This window comes from Danio aesculapii, chromosome 15 (assembly GCF_903798145.1).
Source record: "Danio aesculapii chromosome 15, fDanAes4.1, whole genome shotgun sequence".
Classification (NCBI taxonomy): Eukaryota; Metazoa; Chordata; class Actinopteri; order Cypriniformes; family Danionidae; genus Danio; species Danio aesculapii.
Genome location: NC_079449.1, coordinates 12,730,225 through 12,754,735, shown reverse-complemented (window position 1 = coordinate 12,754,735; position 24,511 = coordinate 12,730,225). Strand labels below are relative to the sequence as shown.

The 24,511-nt window shown below is 35.6% G+C and overlaps 1 protein-coding gene across 2 annotated transcripts; it reads right to left on the bottom strand.

The window, feature by feature from the left end:
- Nucleotides 1-308: 308 nt before the first annotated feature.
- Nucleotides 309-23,455, bottom strand: ostn (osteocrin). 2 transcript variants are annotated; one of them, XM_056474154.1, is made up of 5 exons: nucleotides 22,942-23,455; nucleotides 13,033-13,131; nucleotides 8,429-8,649; nucleotides 2,740-2,856; nucleotides 309-2,618 (listed from the first exon to the last, which is right to left on the bottom strand). In XM_056474154.1, exons 2-4 carry the CDS (start codon nucleotides 13,129-13,131, stop codon nucleotides 2,772-2,774), a joined length of 405 nt encoding a protein of 134 aa, XP_056330129.1. In that variant the 5' UTR covers nucleotides 22,942-23,455; the 3' UTR covers nucleotides 309-2,618; nucleotides 2,740-2,771. The 2 variants fall into 2 exon arrangements, with proteins under 2 accessions (XP_056330129.1, XP_056330130.1); XM_056474155.1 differs by lacking the exon at nucleotides 22,942-23,455 and adding an exon at nucleotides 22,444-22,535.
- Nucleotides 23,456-24,511: the final 1,056 nt, after the last annotated feature.

Genomic DNA, 24,511 nt, shown 5'->3' with positions numbered 1-24,511 from the left:
ATAAAATTGAAGCACAACTTTTCAATGCTATACTTTTATAAAATGTGACACTCCTGTGTAAAGACACATTTTTTAAGAAATGCACTGATTTTATTTTTGTATTTGCACACTTATGTATATTTGAAATACAATAAATCTTTTAGGACACTTTTATGTTTGCTTTATTTACCTATGATTAGTAGTAGACATTGTTAACTTGTTACCCACAAACTAAAGGCCTGCTCACACCAACAATGAAGACTCAGTTCTACAAATAAAAAAAATAAAAAAATACATAGACAGATAATTCAGTTGAGAAAAGACAAAAGTATTTTCATTTGTTTTATTGTCGAGGCTGAACAGCCTCCAGTCAAAATGAGAAAATGACAATAGTTGTGTATATTACAGCAAGCGAAAAGTTGTGAGGCACTGGAGTAAATATTGAGTTGTGCAGTGGAAGCTATGAGCAAATACCTCTCTGATTGGCTAACGCTGCTAGCATCACAAACTAAACTCAAACTCTTTTGTTAAAAGAAATAGAGTGGTGCAGGGAAGATCTTAAACCTTGGAGAATAAAAAGCCAATTTCCTACAAAAGCAGTGTATTCAGTGTATTGAATACTTTCCTCCAATAATATTCTTCATTAACATCCACTTAAAAATTATCTCGGCACAGCCAGAGCGTTAGCTTTAGAAAAAAAGTGCAATGGTTAAAGGTTACAGACTCTTTTGTTTACAGGCTTTGGCTGGTTAAGTCAACATTCTGGGGTGTTATAATTTTTTTTTTTTTTACATAAGTAAAAGAAGGCCTGTGGTAAACAACTCTGATATTTAACATTTGGTTCTTTAAATAAATGATCGCACCATAACCATTCCCACATAGCCTGTTTTGTTTTATTGAATGGAGGAATATTTGCGGGTATAATATGGGTGTTTCCATTTTACATTGTAGTGGACAATGTTGAAACTATTGATGGCTGTGGCCTTTGGAGGCCGCTTTCCAATGTGAGAAGGCATCAATGCATGTCCAAATCCAAATTCTGCTTCACTTCCTGTCTCTGGAGGTACGTTCTTCTGATCAAATGCTAAAAACAGCATAGCTATGTAATTATCTTTGAGATCTCACAATCCTTTGAATGACATTTCTAACAGGTGACTTAAAATTTTAAAATGGCATCCCAAAGCACCGCTTGGGTGTCATTTTATATGTAAATATATGTTTTTGACCAATGTGTTTTACACTTTTTGATTACACCTGTTATTTTTAATGAGGTTAGTATTGTAGTAAGCAAATATTGTTATCACTTATAACTTAGTTATCACTAACGCTCTGTCAATTTGGAAGTACATGACTAAATTTATACAACAGTTCTGTCTGGTTCTTGAATCTGATTGGCTGATAGCCGTGCAATATTCTGCTAGAACCGTTTTGCATCTTGCAAAAGCGAAATCACCTGTTTTGTTATCACCTTAGACATTACACTAGAGAATCATTCAAACACTAGAGTAGCTCTAAAGTGACGTTTGTGAATTAGTAACGGATTCTGCTGTTCTGACATCAGCTGCAGATGTAAATGAATGGCGGAAGAAAGTAGTTCCTAATACAAACATTTTTTTGACTCTGTGTTTGATTTTCTTTCTTATATATACACAAATGTGCTGTCGAACTGTTGTATAAACGCAGTGTCACACTCGTAGCAGTGAGATATGGCTGTATATCAGCACTGGTGGGACACTAAGGCATGCTTGCCTCCCAGCAGTGCTGATATACAGCCATATCACACTGCTACTCATGTGATATTGCTCAAATATATGGTGTCAGAATTCTGTCCGGCTGTGTCTGAAATCACATACTTCCATACTATATAGTACTATATAATAAAAACAGTATGCGAGGCGAGTAGTATGTCAGAATTCATAGAATTCGAAAAACAGTATGCAAAAAGTAGCTTGATGATTACTTTCAGCGAGATTCTGAAGTACGCATCCGATGGACGCAATGCTATCCTATGATGCACCGCAAGACAATTCATGAATGGGAGTGAAGCAATGCAACCGACACAGGTAGGTCATGTGATGATGACAAAATGGCGGATGTAGGATATGTCCGAGTTCTATTCATACTGTATAGAACGTACTTTTCTAATGGTCGAGTAGTAAATTTTAATTCTAGTACAGTACATACTGAGTGGCAGGCCTAGGCGATTTTAGACGCAGCCTCTGAAATCAGTTTTGATGAAGAAATGTGCCTCCAGAGTGATTTTCTGATAGTGTAGCAAGGCAACAAGTCAGCTGCATAACTTTTCGGACACAGCCCATATTTCTTGAAACCATTATTTTATTCATAAAGCAAAAAGAACCCAATTGTAAAACCTTAGCATATGTGCTAATCTTCGGGTAACATGATCTTCCAGGTTTTGCTCCCTGCACTTCTCTAAAAACAGTTTAAATGTTGAAATAAAATGATAATGGATCCAAACTGATACTAATCAGATATTAATCCTGCAATTAATGAGAAAGAACAGCTCTGGAGTAGCGATGATTAAAAGTGTGTTGAGGACGCTGAGATCGTTCAGTGGTTAGTGAGTTGTGTTGGCTGGTGTGCTTATCATGCATATCATCTACCTGCAATATTCCCCTCTGTGGAACAAATGACAAACAAAACACTGTTCTGGTTATAATGTGCAGTATAGTATACTCTTGACATTTTCTATTTTAGTCTACCATACATAAATCTCAGCGAGTATACGCTTGATCTTACGTGTTTGTCGGGGGCGTGGTCATGGGCGGAGCTTATCCTCGGCTGCTGGGAAGGCGACCTACACCAATCCGGTCAATCGGCACGCTGACTCGCCGCCGCGGCAGTTCAACAGTCTTTCTACAGGTGAAGAAATCAGTTCATTTACTTTAAAAATTGTCTAAACTCTCATTCACATTGATGGATAAACGTTATATTTCAATTTCCTTAAAACATTGAGGAGGGAAAGACTTTTGAAATGAAAACTATAGTAACGGATGTAGGCTAACGTTATAGGCTATGTTCAAAACAAAATCCTAACATACAACTAGTTGAATTTCGGTGGTAGGCTAAATTTAATGAATGCTACATATCTTATATTTATCAGAATTACTGAAAATATATTTGCTTAAATTAGAAGAATGTATTTTTAAATAGGCCTACGAGTTTAACTTCCGGTGTCAACTTATTATTTTATTTTTCCATATCCAAAATCACAGAGTTCTCTACTATTTAGAAGGCAAAAACAGTTTTGTGACAAAAAAGGTCTGTTTGATGAAGGATGTCTGAATCCACACTTTTTATTTGCTGTATTGACACGATTAGCTAAGTAAAACGTAACATGTTTACATCCTGATCTTTACCTTCTTCACTATTTAAAGGGATAGTTCACCCAAAAATGAAAATTCTGCCGACATACTCAATTGTCAAAACCAATTTGAGTTTCCTCCTACTGAACCCAAAAGATATTAAGTTATTGAGATATTATAAATATAAGATATTATAATATAAGATATTATAAATATTGAGTAATTCTGGGGTGCGTTTCCCAAACAATGATGTAACTCGCGGCTGAAGAATCATAGTACGATGCATCGTTTGGAAAAAGAATGATGTAGTGACGAGTGTTTCCCAAAACTCGTAGTTTCTTTGTCGCAGATCCATTGCTTGAACCACGTTAGTTATACCATAAAATGCCCATAATGATGCTATAAACGGGGTGGAGTAACTACTACTTTAGAGAAGAACCCCTTAATTTCTTAGTGCAAATTGTATTGTTTTACACGCACACATATTACAAAAAAGTCCAATATTAGTTTTGGTAAAAACATGCACTAATTTTCCATATTAATTGACATATATGTAAACGGCACATATAGAGCCTGTGTTTCCTTTACAAATATTATTGAGAACATTACATATTCTATTCTAAACCAAAAAATCACTTACAAACGCTAACATGAATTCTAATATCATATATAATTCATATAAATAAATAAATAATGAGGCTATTTATTAGTAAATGAAATGTAATATTTATTATTTATTAGGAAATGAAAAAAATCCTACTTTAATAATAATATTAATGATGATGATGATGATGATGATGAAGATTATTATTATTATTGTTATTATTAAGTATTATATTGTTTATTTATTTTGTATTTTTTGAAAAGTCTATTTTTACAATTTGACATGCAAACCACTACAGAAATGTTCTAACGCACAGGCCCGTGTCATATACAGTACATATAATTAATAATTAAACTACTATAAATTAAAAGCATTGACGTATGCTATGTTTTTTGTTTTCACAAGCTTTGAAGACATAAATTCCGCTGACAAGGCTGTGTTCAAAATGACATCAATGTTTTCAAAGTGCACTGCAGTGCAATTGTAAACATGAAGATTGCAAAAACTGAACTGTAAAAATACTTTTAAAGCAAATTAGTTTAAGTTTAAATGTTAGAATGTTCTAAATGCATAGGGCATAGGGGGGGATAGCTGGCAATAGAACACAACCAGGAACTATGTTTCTAACTATAGCTCCAGAGGTGTAGTTGCAAGCATACAAGTTTGCGATGCAGTTTGCAAATGTTCATTGAAACGATGAGTTTGGGAAACACCAAATCAACAAACTATGTTTGTAACAATGGAACTTGCAACCTTAGTTGTTTAACGATGGTTTCGGAAACACACCCCTGGTTGGTGGCCAACTATTCACTTAAACCTACATAGTATATTTTTCCTACTATGAAAGTCGATGCTACTTTTTAAAAATCTTTTTAAAATAAAATTGATTATTTCCTCAATGCAACGTGAGGATATTATAGAACATACTGTATTAAATAATAGAGCAAAGCACCCAGACTGAAAGTGACCACGCTAGGCATATGTTGACAGAAAATATAAACACCATATACAAAACTTTTTCATCTATGCCAACATTAGTAGAATCTTCCAGTGCTTCCCACAGGTTTGAAATATACTTGAGGTGGTAGCTGGATTCAAACACACTTTTTACCCACGTCACATCGTTACTTACATGCAACAATAAATTATTTTTAACAATATTTTCATTTATTGTTCACTGTTACTTTTCAATGGGTTTAAGTTTTTTTTTGGTTGAAATAAAAAAAGAAATCCACTATTTGTTTTACTTTTATTCTATTCAGCAGCCATGTGTGCCCACAAACAGGTCCAATCTGCTGCTGACATTTTGTAAAGTATTGCCAAAGCATGTTAGGTATGTATAAAATATGTAATATAGCATCATCATCAAATTAAAAAATATACAGCAAATGAGATATAAATGACATAAAGGAAATTAAAAAGTACAATAATTACAGGAATAAAAAATGTAGATTATTTAAATGAGGCAATTCTATAATGTGTCTCTCGGGGCTTCACGGTGGCGCAGTGGGTAGCACGATTGCCTCACAGCAAGAAGGTCACTGGTTCGAGCCTCGGCTGGGTCAGTTGGCATTTCATTGTCATTGGCATTGCTCCGGTTTCCCCCACAGTCCAAACACATGCGCTATAGGTAAATTGGGTAAGTGTTTCCCAGTAATGGGTTGCGGCTGGAAGGGCATCAGCTGCGTAAAACATATGCTGGATAAGTTGGCGGTTCATTTCGCTGTGGCGTCCCCAGATTAATAAAGGGACTAAGCTGAAAAGAAAATGAATGAATGTATCTCTGTCTTGCGGCTGTACATGTGCTGTCAGCTGCGAAGCCAAGTGAAAGTAAATCAGGCTTAAAATAAAAATGACGGCTTAGAAGGCGAAACCAAAAGCTGAATCTTGGACATTTTAGAAGATTTAGAAATTCTGGATGGACGCATTTTTGAGTCCCAAAAAGGAGCATCTTTGTGGGCGGCTCGCCCAAGTAAAGTCTATGTGTGGAAAGGGCTGTCTTCTACTTTATATTTTTTGTAAACATGTATGGGATTGGGAATTACATTACTTTTGAATTTTTTCTGGACAACTGTAACATTTATTTAACGCAGGAACATTAAAATAGTTTTTCAAGTTCATTTCCAGTGTGAGGAATAGACTATAAGCTAATGCAGCACTGATGTAATCCGTGCAATTTGTGCATGTCTTTGAAAACGTAACATTCTGTAGTGCATTTAGTTATAGCTGAAAGCCATTTGGAGATTTCAGTCATCATACCGTAGGCATCCTTCATCTTCTCATCAGTGACATGCAGTCTAAACAGTCTCTTGGTTATTGTGCGTATCAGTTTCACATTTTCACATTGCACACTATTAATGATTTCTCCCTGTATATGTTTGTAGCATTTTTAAAGTGCCCTACTCTTGTCAATTTTTTCTCTGCACGATTTGATTGGACTGTAGTCATGTGCCATTTAGCCAATCATTGTAGACAAGAAAAAAAAATAAACATATGAAGTAGTGACAGGTGGCTGAAGTAGAATTACTTGAAGTAGTGTTGTAAAAGTACTCATCACAAAAAAAGGTGTACTCAGTACATTACATACTTAGTAAAGTGATTAAAAACTACTTAATTACAATAATTTGAGCATTTGTAATTCATTACTTCCCAATACTATCAGCTGTTATCCCAACTTTAATTTACTGTGAGTACCATAGAACAATCACATCATTATGGAGGGTTTTCGTGAGCTTTCATGTGTTTATCAGCCTCGTGACAGATGGATTCTTGTGTCGAGATTTGATAATGCATGGCGTGGTGCTTTCGCTGCTGTTCTTGGCTTCTGTCCTGATCTTATCAAGTGCTAAGGATCATTTAGATAGGGCTTTGTCCGAGCCTCAGGCCATGCTGTTACGCCGCATGCTCCGTCCAGCAGGGAGATCAAATCATTCACAGAGATAAAACACGTTTTGATCATTGACTGGAAGTCTGACGTTACAGTCATCAGCACAGTTGGACTGTCCATTCCCGTAAATCAGTATCGAACACTTATTATGTCATACTAAACCCCAATTCGCACAACAGCGACTCCACCCAAGAAATAGAAGTAACTTTAACCGTGGGCTACAGACAAAACATTAATTGCACATAGTGAACTGTAAAAACACAAACACGCTCACATAAAACTATCAAGCTGTGCATAACAGAGCATACAGCCAATACAAACTGTATATGTTTGAGCCACGGCCAATCAAAGCTACTTATGGTACATCATCTGTTCGGGATCATGGCAAATGAAAATCATGCTTTTTAGGTTTTTCAGTCTTCAGAACATGGCTTTCACTAAAACGTACACAATATTCAGTAAGTATATGCTGTTGAAGTCAGAATTATTTGCGCCACTGTATATACTTTTGACTAATTTCTGGTAAACGGAAAGAAGATTTTTTTTCTCCACATTTCTAAACATAATAGTTTTAATAACTAAGTTCTAACGACTAGTGGTGTAACAGATCACAAATCTCACGGTTCGGATCACATGGTCTTTTTAGTCACAGATCAGACCATTTTTCGGATCAGCCAAAAAGGGGAAGAGACAAATGTAATTTGCTTTTCATTCACTACAAAAACAATTGCAACAAACTTTTGGTTTTAATAAACACAACTTAGAAAATTTTATTAAAAATAAAATGAAGAAATCATCAGCTTAATAAAAATAAATAGTAAAATATTCAGTACTGTGAAAATTTCACTCTTCTACTACTGTTGCTAAATGTAAAAATCTAACGATTATAACTTTCATAACCCATATTTGTTTTTAGTCTCATTTTCAAAAAATGATTCAGTTATTCACTCATAAAACTTCATGTTGTATTGCAAGATGGATCATTTTTGAGGAATTATTCAGTGGCATATTTTTGACGACTGGTTGTCGCCACCTATTGGTTAAATAATTTTATTTTTGAGCGTCAAGTTAAATGCAAATGACAGTGCTTTTAATCTTTAACATAAACATCAGTGGTTTCATCTAACTGTAAACTGTTATCCCAGTACTTCTGTGTTATTTGACTGTAATTTCATAACTAACTCGAAAGACTAAAGACTGAATCTCTTTTTTGATTTTTGATTTTTTCAAACACAGATTTGAATGCAGCGATTTGAAGGATTAATAAATATATGTAAATCACCATCATTTATAATATATGCTGCGTAGGTGTTGCGATCCTGATCTTTTAATGATTAATCATGCAGCTTACACCGAATGCATCAATGCAGGCTAAACAAGTGTTGACAGAAAACAACTTTAATAACCTAAGAAACCCACCACATCCCGAATAACCAATACCACAACTTTTTCTGTCATCATTATATTTTACAGGAAAGCCTAAATGCTTAAAACGAATAAAGTACAAGACTTAATTTTTACAAATATTTTCATAATTATCAAGCTATAAATAAAGAAATATTTGTATAAATAAAAAAATATATTTGTCATATATTTTCAAACTAGAAGAACAGCATCTCTTTTGTTCACTACCTCTGCTTGTTGCTTTTAGGGTCCATGGTGCTGATTGACAGACGGTCCAGTGGCGTGTTGGATCCAGGGAAGCTCCTTTTCCTCTTGGTCTCAATGACATCGTTCTCCAGCCGAACCAATTGGTCATGCAGGAGGAGTTTAGCACTCACGCCTCCTGAGGTTTTCTGCTCCGTTTGGCCTCGCTGGACACTGTGGCCCTCCACGACAGATGATTCCACATACTAGATCAGTAAGACATGGAAATGTGTGGTTTTACTTAATGTGAGCTATGTCTGTTGAGTTAAAAATCAGTATTTAAATTAGTCAGAAATCCACTAATGATTCAATCTTTCTGATGGCCAACTTATTAAATACCATCTTGAGGTGATGCTGTAAGCTGGTTTACATTGTTTCTTGCTGGTCTAATAGTCGAAAGTAGATTCAAGTTGACTGGTTCCTGCTGGAGTTTAAGCTGTGCCCAAAATCACTTGTTCGAGTAGTACTACGAATTAAATTTACTTCACCACCATTAAAATAGTAAGTTCTAAACACTCAAAAATTACTTTTGCTGCTTGTTCAAACTACTTATTTAAAATAAGTTGAAATAACAAACTTTTGTTTTTTTTCTTAGGGAGGGGTGGGGGCGTCAACTTAATTGTTTTAAGTTGAATCCACTTAAGTTAACTTAATCGGATTGTGTTGGGACAACATGAAAGAACAGTGTGGAACTCAGCATTTTTTACAGTGTATAGTATGAATGGAATTTGGTTGTACTACATCTGCCATGTTGTCATTATCACATGACCTATTCGTATCAGCTGCATCACTTCACTCCCATTCATAAATTCTCACGCATGGCCTCATGGAATTGTAAACTGTAGACTGTATATGCACTTCAAAATCTCTTGGGAATTAGTAGGTCATCTGGGAACATCTCGTCTACTGTTTATCAAATACTATGAATTTGGACATAATACTTGGCTCGCATACTGCTTTTTGCATACTATATAGAAGAAAATGATTCGATTTCAGAGGCAGAATGAGACTTTAGTCATGGTTGTAAAACTTTTAGGTAATCTAAGAGTGTATTCGCACTAGGCTATCCAAACCCTGCCCAGGTACGTTTTACCCCCATTTCCCAGTTCGTTTGATAAGTGTGAGTGCTCCGAATTGGGCCCAGGTGCGATTCAGTTGGCCAGCCCTGGCCCGGTTGGAAGAGTTGTGCCAGAGTGCGGTTCGGTTGGGCTTTGGCGCAGTCTGCTTGTAGTGTGAGCGCCTGAGCGTGAAACTTTTACAAGACCCAACGTCACTTTTAAGGCACTATTATGGATTTATTAATCATTCTTATTTTTCAATAAATATGAGCTGTCATAGTTTATTAAAGACGCAAACCCCCCGCTGCGCGTCAGCTGCCACCTTCATCAAACCTCGTAGTACGTGCAGCATGATGATTTCCATGAACTTTTGAGCATCAAAAGTGGTGGATCTATTCAGCAAAAGATTTAACTGTGTGTCTTTGCATTTCCAGCCACTTAAAATAATACAAAACAATATAACTAAAGCAATCTCCATTGTATGGAGCGAGAACGCTTCTCTTCCTGTTAAACTGAACAGTTGCATCATCGATGACATAAGCGTGTTCAGGCTTGAAAGCTACAGTATAATGCAATGCGAGTGCAGGCCGAGGGGGAGAGGGGAGGGGCGATAATCGTATGTGGGCATGGTTCAAGCAGGGTGTCCGCGGGGTCTTAAAAAGTATTAAAAGTTGATAAATCAATCATTAGAAAATTAATGCCCTTAAAAGGAATTAAATGTCTTAATCGTGTTTTACAAGGTCTTAAATTGTGTTCAAGCATTGTCCAAAGTGTTTGACTCCAAAAAAAGCCTAAATATATTTATTTTCCTCCTAATATTAACAACAGCCATTGGTTCGGCCAAGCTTCACTGTCCGGGTGATTTTACGTAATTTGCGACAAACGTGGGAAGGTGATGTGACGATCTCCGCATGTAGCCAAACCATAGATGAAACATATGGCAAAATGGGAAAATGTAAGTTTGTGTTCTCCTGGCTGGAGAAAGACAAGTTTAAACAGTGGCTGAAAACAACCGCGTAATTTATTCTTTTAAGTTTTGTTTCCTCCAAGCTTATGAGTTCTGTTGCATGGTTGTGCTCCATTGATTTATTTAACTACAACTGTTTATTAACAACTTGAAGTGGCGATGAGCTCTTTAAAAAGTCTTATAAAGGTATTGAAATTACCTTTAGGATTCCTGCATATGGTGCAGATTTTTATTTAAACTTTTGGAACCTTAATAAATAGGCTTATTATTACACAAAAATAGCTACCACTGAACTGCACTACCCAACTGCAGGAATCAATACATCAAGAAACATCTTCTTCAACTACTAGACTATCTAACATAAATTTCATAGCAGACGAGGTTTTTCAAGCTGCTGTCACTTTAAGACCTATTACACAGATGCAACATACTGATACACATTTTTTTTCTTAACTGTTTGCATTCACTAAAAACATACTGACTGCTTATTAGGATGCTTGTATATAAGACTAGTATTTGACATTAATACGCACAAATTTACATTTGCTAATGTCAACTTTTTTTGTCAATTCAAGTGCAACTCAAATAATAGAACTCCAGTCATCATTTAAAGGTGCTGTATGTAAGTTTTTGACTCTTGTAAAGCATAAAAATACCATAATATGTTACATGTATATGTTAGTATGCAGATATTTAAGAAACTTGCTAAGTGAACATTCTTGTTTATCTGAAAAACAATGCTGAAGTCAGATATTCTGCTTTGAAGATGACTGTTACGCGCTGGACCGGCTGTCTTTGTTTTAGTTCTTTTAACCAACTCAATGTCAGTTTAGCCAATTATATTTCAACACCATGGGTTGCCTTGTTGGAAAACCACATATTTCATTCATTCTTTCAGAAAAGGCTCTCAAGGCATGTGTTCGTGACTGAAATGCGACCTTCGGTGGACAGTAGCACACTACGAATGAGATGCAGAGTTCCACATGAGGTGGTTATTATTATGAAAAAAAATGATAAACGTAGCAGGTTACGTAGCTGCTCATTAGGTGAGCAGGTTACATTGTAACCGCGTGTCCTAAAAACACGCTACGTGACGAGATTTGCAGTGATAAGCAATTCGGCTGTTTGCACCAGATGAAACACGACAGAAATTAAAATACAGCCATTCAGAAGCACAGAATATGCCTCCACTGATGAAATGGTAAGGTTTATAATCTAGTTAATACATATTAAACCTCTATTAAATAATGAATCACTGATTTGTGTTGGTTTTGAGTCACAGTTCTAAAGTTTAATTTCATACGGTTTATTTTATTTTCAAGACCTGAGGTAAACTATCGGCTTTCAGTAGTATGGCAATAAATGTCATGTAAAATGGCATTCAAACTCACATTATAAGCATTTAACACTCCATAAAACACACAAGGTGTACCTGGTGATCATTGTCAATTTTCTGTTGTTCAGCTGCAAGAAACAGAAGCTGTTTCTAATATATCAATTTGAGTTGTTGGTTAAGACAAAAACTCCTTTTAATATGGAAAATATTCCCTTTATCGCGTGCCGTTTCTTTTATTTAGAACACTAATTAATTCAGCCTTTAGGCTCGATCATCAGATCGCGTCTGTTGGTCTTCAATCTGGCAACCTACACTTGCGTTTGTTTTGATCTAGGAGTGCAATACCTAGTTCAACCACTGGGTGTCAAACCTACATACTGCACCTTTAAAGTGTCGATAAATACTTGTCAGTGTCATTGAGCAGTCCTTATTATTGTATGGAAGGTCACTCTTACTCACTTTGCTTTGGCGTATTCCTGTTTTTATCAGGGGTCAACATTGCTGAATGAATCAGCAATTACTCTATATATTTTACCAGCAGGAAGGCAACCTAGCCCTGAGACTGCACTCATTATGGAAGGCCATAGAGGACAAAAACCATAAAATTAGTTTGTGTCACCATGCATGCTAAGTTTAATCATGCTGTGGAATTTACAGTATGTAGTAAATATATAATAGACACTATATCTCAACATACCATTGCATCATATTCAGCAATTTCATTGGCTGTTTTGCTTGTTGACACATTGACGCGCTCAAACGCTACATGTTGACATTATCAAGTTTCATTTTAAGACTTTTGACCTCGACAGCATTCCATATTACTGAGCAATGAACTTTACCACCTTTGAAGCCAACTATGGAGCATTTCAGATGCGAAACTAAATTTGATTCCTTCAATTACATATGGATAAATGACAAGACATGCAGACGGGGTGAGCCAGCGGGTCAGTTCTCAGACGGGCTAACAGGTAGCTCATGTTCATAACAGTACAGTAACCTCCTGCAGAGGCTCTCTAGGGGAAACCCCGCCGTATTTATAGAGCACTCAGACTGATGACAGTTTATCATCTGTCACTTCGTTCAGTTAATCCAAAAACATACATGAAATGTGTTTGTGATTCTGAAGACAGGCACATGAGTGTACATGACTCACAAAACACATCATCTAACCTTATTCTCTCTCTCATACAGTATATATTTATATAAGAGCGAGACCTGGACTCACCTCTGGTCTTCCTTGGGGTACGTGAAAGCTTTCAGCTCTGCAGTGGAACAAGGTCAGTGTCAGCAGACCAGAGAGCAGCACACATCCACAGCCCAGCATCTGCATTACATTAACAATGCCACTTTGACAATAAAGCATTGTATACGACATATATACAGTTGAAGTCAGAATTATTCACCCTCCTGTGAATTTTCTTTTTCAAATTTTTCCTAAATGATGTTTAACAGAGCAAGGAAATGTTCACAGTATTTCCTATAATTTTTTTTCTTCTGGAGAAAGTCTTGTTTGATTTATTTAGGCTAGAATAAAAGCAGTTTCAAATTTTTTAAAAAACTATTTTAAGGTCAATATATTTATTTCGGTTGTCTACAGCAGTGTTTCCCAACCCTGTTCCTGAAGGCACACCAACAGTACACGTTTTCAACCTCTCCCTAATCAAACACACCTGAATCAACTTATCATAACATCAGAAGAGACTCCAACACCTGAAGTTAATGGGTCAGAAAAGGGAGACATCCAAAATATGTACTGTTGGTGTGCCTCCAGGAACAGGGTTGGGAAACACTGGTCTACAGAACAAACCACTGTTTGCCTATTTACCACAACTTGCTTAAATAACCTAGTTAAGCCATTAAATGATGTTTAGAAATGCGCAGAGAAAAATCTTCTTTCAGTTAAACAGAAATTGGGGGGAAAAATGTACAGGGGTTAATAATTTAGGAGGGCTAATAATTCTGTCTTCAACTGTATATCAAACAGTCCAAATATTTACAAATTATTAAGTAAAGAAGCATTTTTTAGACAAGTAAAATTGTCAGAAGTTTTTTTTAGAAGTAATAAGTCAAGATCACATCACAAGAAGACACATCATGGTTTCCGCTACATTCATTCATCCATCCATGGCGGGGCACCACACCAAAATTCATCCCATCACGACTACATTACAGCTTCTCATTCAAAACTTTCAGTCGTTGTTTTTTTAAAATAGCAGGTTATAATCGCACCAAAATGTATTAAAAGGTAAGTGAATTACATCAGCGCAAACTTTTCTGTAATCGTAGTAGTGCTGTGGGTTATTTGTTTAAAGAGCCCATATTATGGGTTTTTGAAAATGCCCTTCCATGTAGTGTGTAACACAGCTCTAAGTGAAGTGAAATATCCAGCTAAGGCTTAAATCTGTAAGTGTACAGTGTTTAAAACTATTGATTCATCTATAAAAGAGTCGACTCATAGTGCTTCAAACGAGTCGTCATGATAACGAGTCATTAGGTGTTTCGCGATGACGCAGCCACGAAACACAAGCCTCGCCAGTAGTTACGCGCGCAAACCAGGGAGATTTGAAACCTGCGGCCCCGCCCACTAACACAGAAAAAACACTAGACACACACACACAGACGCCGCCGGTCGAATGAAGTCACGCTGTGCTCAGATGGATAATATTGACAGTCTCTACCCAAAGATGAGTTGTGAACTGTGAAGAGTCAGTGGTTGAGGTTTATTCACTAGTGTAAGTAAGTGCGATTAAAATTATTGCCTCGTTTAACTTGCAAATTATGTATTTATTGTGTTTTGTTACTTGTTAACCTGGTACAGTACATGCGGTTACTCTTTATATTCTCTTATCACATGTAAGCCACGTTAAAAACGCGACGCGTGCCGCTTTGTTTACGGATTTAACGTTAAAGGCTTTTGTGAGCTCGCGTTCCACTGCCGTTTGTCGTTGCTATGGCGATCGTAAGCTAGGAGACAGGAGACTCGCGTCGCTTTCCCTAGTTCTTCTGAGGAGCATTGTGTGTGTGTGTGTGTGTGTGAGAGAGAGAGAGAGAGAAAGAGAGAGAGAGAGAGACTCGCGTCGCTTTCCCTAGTTTTTCTGAGGAGCGTTTTGTGTGTGTGTGTGTGTGTGTGAGAGAGAGAGAGGGAGAGGCTAGGAGACTCGCGTCGATCTCCCCAGTTCTTCTGAGGAGGGTTGTGTGTGTGTGTGAAAAAAGCCTTACACTATGAAGCGCGTGTGCACTGTGACTACTTTTATATAGTTGATTACCAGCTGGGCATTTCACTCTGTCTCGTGCTGAAGCCTGTCACTGTCGACCAAACGCAGCAGGCTGTCATCGGTCCAATCAGCGCAGATTAGCTTCGCGCTGAGGAGGGGTTTGGGAACAAATGAATCGCTGAACGATTCATATGGGAGTCGTTGGGATAATTAGGTAAAAATAAATGCAGATTATAAGACCATCAAAGTGTTTTATGACCTTGCATGCATATTAGACTGTTGTTGGAGACCCTTACAACCTAAATATGACCCTATTTCATGTATAATATGGGCTCTTTAACCCTTTAAGGTGACATGCTGACTGACTGACTGGTGCGTGATGTGTGAGGCCAGCAAACATGACGTAGCTTTCAGTTATGACGAGCACAAGTATCCATAATCATACTTTATGGATTAAGGTCCATGTCTCTGCGTACAATGTCTTTATCTTGCTGGAGTTTAAAGCTGTTTTACTTTACTTCAGGATGCATTAATGCTGCTCTGTAGGTCTATTGGAGACATTCATAAATATTCCTAGCAAATCTAATAAATGTTGGAGACATACTTGTTACATAAACACAGTAAATCACACTTCAGCAGCGTTGATTTCAGAACGCACAAGAAAATCTGCCCTTGAGCAGCGTATATTTGAGGGTGTGCAAGAAGTTTTGTGCATGAACAGAGGAAATCGGCTTGCTCGTATTACATAAATGGGATCTCGACTTGTAATACTGCGCTCACGACATTTGTCATTGAAATAACCCACAGGTAATCTGTGCATGCAGAATATTGCAAATTTTTTGCCCATCATTGATTCTGTTTATTTACTTGTGTAAATGTGTGTACATTTATATTTACTTAGTTTTTAATTTAATTTTGGTAATATTCTTGACTAATATTAAAATGTTCATATGATTCATATGTCTTTTAGTGGAGATATTATATGGGAGACTTGCTTTGTTTTCCAAATAAAGTGGATCTAATTGGATTTTCTTTGTAAACATTTAATAAAAGTTAAAAAGGTATTTCTGTTTTATTTAATATATAAAGTTTTTAGTTGTGATTCTCCCAAAATCATTCGGCATAAATCCGCAGATTTTTAACAAAATTCTGTGCAGAAATAGCAAAAAATGTCCGCTGATTCTGTCTGGCCCTAGTCATAGGTAATCAGTAGATCTGTGTAAAAGACCTGCCACCACAGCTGGAAAAAATTTTGAGGCAACCAGCTTCAGGACATTTGTGAGTTTACTCGGCTTAAATTGAGTCAAGTGCAGTACTTGACTTGATAGTTGAATCAACTCAAAAAAGCCTTGCAATTTTGAGTTGTCAACTTTTTTAAAATGTAGTTTTTCCTTTTTTTCTAAAAACAAATAATTGTATTTTCCATTTGAAATAAGAATATTTTACTTACCCTAATGGCAAATTGTTTAATTATTTAGCTTGATTTATATATATATATATATATATATATATATATATATATATATATACTAGAAACCATCCTTTTTTATGCAGTGAACAAACAGGTCAGTATGTACATATATAATTACAATTTATAACAGCTGTTTTCTGTCAGAATATATTTTAAAATATAATTTCTTTCTGTGATTTAGTCTTAAATTACTCTAGTCTGGCCTTTACTCTAGTCTTGTGTCACATGATTTATTAGAAATCATTCATTCATTCATTTTTTTTCAGCTTAGTCCCTTTATTAATCTGGGGTCGCCACAGCAGAATTAACCGCCAACTTATCCAGCATTTGCTTTATGCGATGGATGCCCTTCCACCTGCAACATATCACTGGGAAACACCTATACACTCCCATTCACACACAACGGACCATTTAGCTCACCCAGTTCACCTATAGCGCTATTTGCACCTGGAGGAAATCCACGCGAACACAGGGAGAACATGCAAACTCCACACAGATATGCCAACTCACCCAGCCGAGGCTCGAACCAGCGACCTTCCTGCTGTGAGGCAACAGCATTTACCACTGCACTACCGCACCGCCCATCATAAATCATTCTTGCAAATTTATGCTATTGATGTTATCCTTACTAATATGTAATATAGTTGTTCTGCTTTATATTGCTGTGGAAACCATGGTTATTATAGTGAACAAAAACTAATAGCATTAAAACACTTTTTGTTACCAGAAACAAAAATGAAATGAAATAAATACTGTATATATTAACTTAAATGTATTGTAGTTTCCAAAACACCGTTCCTTATTTTGATTTTATTTTTAAAATCATTTTTTAGGAGTTTTTAACCTTTTATTGGATAGAATAAGGGAGATTATAGACAAGAATATGTGGGTACCAGAGAGAGGGGGAAGGATCCGCAAAGGACCTTGAACCGGGAATCGAACTTGGGTCGCCGTGAGCACCCTAGTGCTATATGTCAGGGCACATTACCATTAGGTTATTGGTGCTGACACACCATTCTTTATTTGAACAAAATTGCAAAAACTGAAATTAAAGTTGAACTAAAGCTACGTAGACATATTTAAAACACATGAAACACTCAGCAGCAATAGCGAAGATGAAAATATTAAACAAATATTGAATAATATTCAAATTATTTAAAATAGTAATTATCAAATTATCTTAAAAATAGTAAATACTGTACTATCTTTATAAGAATACAAAATTGTTTTAAAGAGTCATGGTGGCGCAGTGAGTAGCATGATTGCCTCACAGCAAGAAGGTCTCTGGTTCAAGCCTCGACTGGGTCAGTTCTCCCCGTGTTCGCGTGGGTTTCCTTCGGGTGCTCTGGTTTCCCCCACAGTCCAAAGACATGTGCTATGGGTGAATTGGGTAAGCTTAAATGAACGTAGTAGGCATTCGCTGCATAAAACATATGCTGGATAAGTTGGCGGTTCATTCCACTGTGGTGACCTTTGATAAATAAAGGGACTGTGTGTTTGTGTGTGTGTGTGTGAATGAGAGAGTATATGGGTGTTTCCCAGTGCTATGTTAAAGCTGGAAGGACATCCGCTGCGTAAAACATATGCTGGAATAGTTGGCGGTTCATTCCGCTGTGGTGACTATTGATAAATAAGGGAAATGAATAAATTAATGAATATATATTCAAAACATTATTAATGATTGTAAAATAATTTAAGTTATATATTTTATAATTATAGCAGTTACTTTAAAAGGACTTTGTAAACATTTAAAATAACTTTTCTGTCCCTATTGATCAAATGTTTGAATGACCTCAAAAAATCTAACTGACCCTGAACGTTAACACATGTAAAAGTGCCAAATATATCGATAATTATAGTGACTGCAGTTTTCAGGTCTCTGTGTTCAGTGCATTGTCAATTGAGCATGCACACACACTCCAGCTTCAGCACCGTGTTGAGTTACTGTGATACAGGGCGGTGTTTACATTCATCCAGACTCCATCTGTGAAAATACACTCTGACTGGGCGGTCCGGCAGCCGCGAGAGTGTGAGAATGCTTCTAACACACACCCTCTACACAAACACATGAACTCAGCCCAAACACACACTCTGACCTGAACCCCTACCTGTGTGTCCCCAAGACACACTCTTAAGCACACTTGCACAAAAAAACATCCTCATGGCGGGACTGCACGCTAGTGTCGATGCTCAATGAGTGAATGTTTTACTGTGCTGGTCGGTTTATTTCTGTAAATACTGTATTTAATAGAGCACTATTGTTTTAGGTCTTCATTTTCACAATCACCTTTGTGATGTTGCAGTAAAATCTACATTCTGTCTGCCGTCTGCTGGCAGTTGTGTTGAGTTGCAGTGCACCAGGAACACTGTAAATGGAATTTGTCTTACTTAAATTAGTGATTCTTTACCTTAAATATTATTTAGATACACAAACACACACTGTTGAAGTCAGAATTATTAGCCCTCCTGAATTTTTAGCCCCCCTGTATATTTTTTGGCCAATTTCTGTTTAACAGTTTCAATAACTCATTTCTAATAACTGATTTCTTTTATCTTTGCCATGATGACAGTACATCATATTTTACTAGATATTTTTGAAGATACTAGTATTCAGCTTAAAGTGACAGTTAACGGTAGGCCTGTCACAATAATCAATATATCAACTTATCGTGCAATACTTAAAGATGACCTCCAATTATTTTTGCCGTTGCAATATATATATATATTAAAAATTCACAAATAGCATTAAAGCCAATTTACAATCACATTTACATTCTACCTCACCATCACTCTATATTTTACCTCATCATCAAAGTTTATAATTGAGCATTCAAAAATAGAACATTTAATAGTATATATAATCGGACATTTACCTTTTGAACATCAAATTATAGAATCTAAATATCTTTAAGAATGATATGTATTTTAAAGTGTTTATGGGTGTTTGCATTCTTATGCCTTTATATAATCATTATATAATCTGTGGCATAAAATGATCTCAAAGATAACAATAATATTGCTTATCGCAACAATTTCTGTGACAAAATATCACACAACAGAAAATCCTAATCGTAACAGACCTATTTAAAGGCTTAACTAGGTTAATTAGGTTAACTAGGCAAGTTAGGGTAAATAGGCAAGCTATTGTATAATGATGGTTTGTTCTGTAGACTATCGAAAAAAAAAATATATATAATATTGACTTCAAAATGGTTTTAAAATTTTTTAAAACTGCTTTTACTCTAGCCAAAATAAAACAAATAAGACTTTCTTTAGAAGAAAACAATATTAAAGGAAATACTGTGAAAAATTCCTTGCTCTGCTTAATATAATTTGGGAAGTATTTGAAAAAGAAAACAAGACTCACAGGAGGGTAAATAATTTTGACTTCAACTGTGTATATATACAATCTATTTAAATTCAAAGTCCAATTACATTATTTTGGGAGATGAAATACTTTAAATTTATTATTGTGACAAGCCTTAAAAAAAGAAAATCAGATTGGTTCTTTATGTATAGGTAAATATCTCATTAGTGTACAGTACTGTATGTCAGTGGTCAAATTTGACAAATGTTTAAGATTTATCAGCATATTAAATCAACTCAGGGAATAATACCTTCCCTCATAAAACAGAAATATCTCATAAATATCTATTATAAATATATCTCATAAATATCAGGTATATATCGTAAATATCTCATTCATATACAGCATGTGAGTGGTCAAATTTGACAAACGTTTAAGATTTATCAGTATAGTAAATCAGCTGAGGGAGTAAAAACTATTATAAAACTGCGATAAAACAGATATATCTCAGTAATATCTTTTATAAGTAAACATTATATCATAAATATCAGATATATCTCATAAATATCTCAGTCATGAACAGTATGTCAGTGGTCAAATTTGACAAATGTTTAAGATTTATCAGTATATTAAATCAACTGAGGGAGTAAAAACTATTATAAAACAGATATATCTCATACATATCTATTATAAATATATCTCATAAATATCAGGTATATCTCAAAAATATCTCATTCGTGTACAGTATGTCAATGATCAAACTTGACAAATATTTAAGAGTTATCAGTATGTAAAATCAACTGAGGGTATAAGAACTATTCCCTCATCAAACAGATATATCTCATACATATCTATTATAAAAATATCTCGGAAATATCAGGTATATCTCATAAATATCAGTCATGTACAGTATGTCAGTGGTGCAATTTGACAAATGTTTAAGATTTATTAGTATAATAGATCAACTGAGGCAGTAAATCTATTGTAAAACTGCTATAAAACAGATATATCTCATAAATATATATAATAAATATACAGTATATCATAAATATTATGTATATGTCATCAATATCTCATTCATATATAGCATGTCAGGGGTCAAATTTGACAAATGTTTAAGATTTATCAGTACATTAGATCAACTGAGGGAGTAAAAACTATTATAAAACTACTATAAAACAGATCTATCTCATAAATATATATTATAAATATACAGTATATCATAAATATCATATATATCCCATGAATATCTAATTCATATACAGGATATCAGTGGTCAAATTTGACAAGTTTAAGATTTATCAGTATATTAAATCAACTGAGGGAATAAAAAATATTATAAAACACATCTTTGTCAGTAATATATATTATAAATATACAGTATATCATAAATATCAGACATGTCTCATAAATATCTCATTCATATACAGGATGTCAGTGGTCAAATATGACATGTTTAAGATTTATCAGTATATTAAAACAACTGAGGGAGTAAAAACTATTATAAAACTACTATAAAACAGATATATCTCATAAATATATATTATAAATATATCTCATAAATATCTGGTATATATCGTCAATATCTCATTCATATACAGCATGTCAGTGGTCAAATTTGACGAATGCTTAAGATTTATCAGTATGATAAATCAATTGAGGGAGTAAAAACTATAATAAAACTGATATAAAACATATACAGTATATGATAAACATCAGATATATCTCATAAATATCTCATTTGTTTACAGTACATCAGTGGTCAAATTTGACGAATGTTTAAGAATTATCAGTATATTATATCAACTGAGGGGGTAAAAACTATTATAAAACAGAAATATCTCAGTAATATCATTTATAAATAGATCTCATAAATATCAGGTATTTCTTATAAATATCTCATTCATATACAGCATGTCAGTGGTCAAATTTGACGAATGCTTAAGATTTATCAGTATGATAAATCAACTGAGGGAGTAAAAACGATTACAAAACTACTATAAAACAGATATATCTCAGTAATATCTTTTTATAAATATACAGTATATCATAAACATCAGATACATCTCATAAATATCTCATTTGTTTACAGTATGTCAGTGGTCAAATTTGACAAATGTTTAAGATTTATCAGTATATTAAAGCAACCGAGGGAATAAAAACACCAATGCAAAAACACACTTATAAAACCATGATTTTTTTATCCATATCAAGGACTTTTGAACTTGTTTTAAAAATTAATGTTCCAGGTTATATTTCAATCTTCCCATTTAGTTCTTTATGTTTGTGCTTAATTTCTTAATTATTATTACGTATTATTAGTTTTGTTAATATAGTTACAATTTTTGTCACTAATATGTCATAATAAAATCTAGTTATAGGTAAAAAAAAAATATGTTCAACTAATTTGAAAGATTCCTAACAGATTTGCAGGATACAGATAGATTGTATAACCTATAAAAGTGTAGGTTTAAGTAAAATATCAGTTTTTTTATTTGTCAGTTGTAATTTGTAGATTTATAAACACATTCTCTCACTAAAATAGCTGATTTTATTCCACAAATTCCTCCTAAAAATCTTACTTAAAACTCTTTATAATAACTGTATTATCTTTCCTTAATGCACTTCAAAATGCATTTTCACCTATGATTTGACCCAGAGCGTCCCGTCCTTGGAGCTTCACAGGTCTGCTGCGCTGAGCACCAGATGCGTCTCCTCTCCTGCCCCACGACTGGGGAAATGCATTGTCCAGCAACATGGGCTAACTTTAGCATTTTCCGTCCCCAAAAATAAACAACTCCAGCCATCTCCCATTGCCCACACACACTTCATTGGACACCCTGCACGCACACACACACACACATACTCAAAGACACTCTCTTGACACCAGACATGATTTCACACCTCTGTGTCACTATTGCAGCAATGCAACATCAACAGGATGTTTTTCCGATACTGTTCATCTGTAACCCTGGAGCTCAAACAAATTCAAATCAAACACTGCAGATTATCTAGCAACTAAGCAGCATTATTCTTCTTCCTCAAATGTCTAGATACACCTGTCTCTCACCTTTCCACCAAAACACACACATATATACTCACAGGAACATGCGGTCTGTTTTTTACTCCAAGGCTCCTTACCCTTAATCTGATTCGGTTTCAGTCACACGGGGGGACGGACAGATGGACACGGTGCAGTTCCTGGAATTTCTCACGTTCTCTGCCTTTGCTGGTTCCTGCTGTTGTCTTTCCCGGGTTTTATAGGCTCTCGCCGGGAATCTCCACTCCAATCGGTGGTCGCGATTGCTCTGACATCATTTGTGCAGGTTTTCCACTGTGGCTCGCCCTGAAGCCGTCTCTCCCCAGCTCTCTCATCCTCATTACCATTACAAACTAAATAGCTACCCAAGGGAGCAGCTGGACACGTTTGAATGTGTGTCTCTTTCTGTCCTTCTTTCTTGGCTCACACACACACAAATGATGGCCAAAGGTGCCCGGAAGGTCAGCTTCTAACCTTTAAACTCCATAGGTTTAAAAAGAAACATTGGAGTTATCTCTGTCTCTTTGCTGTGTGTATATAAACTATGAGCATCTGGCAACCTCAGTGTGCTTATGAATGGTCTCCTGCATCTTGCATTTGATCGATAACAGGGGAAAAGAGAGCTCAGTTCTGTGTTGGTCTGAGAAAGTAAGGTGGCGTTGGCTTGTGAAGAGTTCCCCAGCAGACTGCCTGTTCTCACACTATATTTATCTGCACACACAGAGCTCATCTCTCTTTACTCCCACTGTTAAATAAAGAGCAGAGCGGCCTGGCCTGTCTACCACACCAAAATTTCCACAGAGACCCTACGATGATCCCTCTCTCTCCTTCTCTCTCTCTCTCTCCTTCTGTAAAATGTTTTGGAAAATCAGAGGACATCAAAGAGAGGAAGCCAGGAGACGTGCATATGTGTGTGTACAGATACAATCAGATGGCCTGTGCCTGTACCACAGAAATATTTTATTGCTCTTTCATAGATGTAGAGCGCCCAGTTTTTAATCTTTGGAGTCCTTAGGCTCAGAAGAAATAAAAAGTGTTTGGATGGATGCGTCCTGGGTAGAGCCGAAATAAATTTGACTTGCACTGCTTGGATTCTTTGGTTTAGCCTTAATTTGATTTGATTGGAATTGTATTCGAGTTCAGACTGAAATCTTTTACTTTTTATTAAAGGCTTTTCAGATTTTTGGAAAATCAAATAAAAATGTTTAAAACTTCGATCCAAGATGTCTTCTAAAGATCAGAAATTTGTGAGATTACTCATCTTTTCTTAAGAAATAAATATTGGAGATTCATGATGTAAAGGCGAATCGGGAAAGTCAAATTGGCTGTAGTATATGTTTGTGAATGAGCGTGTATGGGTGTTTCCCAGTGATGGGTTGCAGTTGGAAGGGCATCCGCTGCGTAAAACGTGCTGGATAAGTTGCCGGTTCATTCCGCTCTGGCCACCCCTGATTAATAGTAAAATGAATAGTGCAATAGTGCAACAGAGGCAAATTTTGGCTTGTTGTTGATTGTAAGGTTTAGACGATTAAGGGAGCATTCACACTTGTAAATCCATTCTCATGGTTCATTTGGTGTGGACTATAAATGAAGGTAACACAACTTTAGTTCTCTTAAGCCACTTTTCCACTGCTCTGTATGGTACAGTTCAGCACAACACGACTCAGTTTG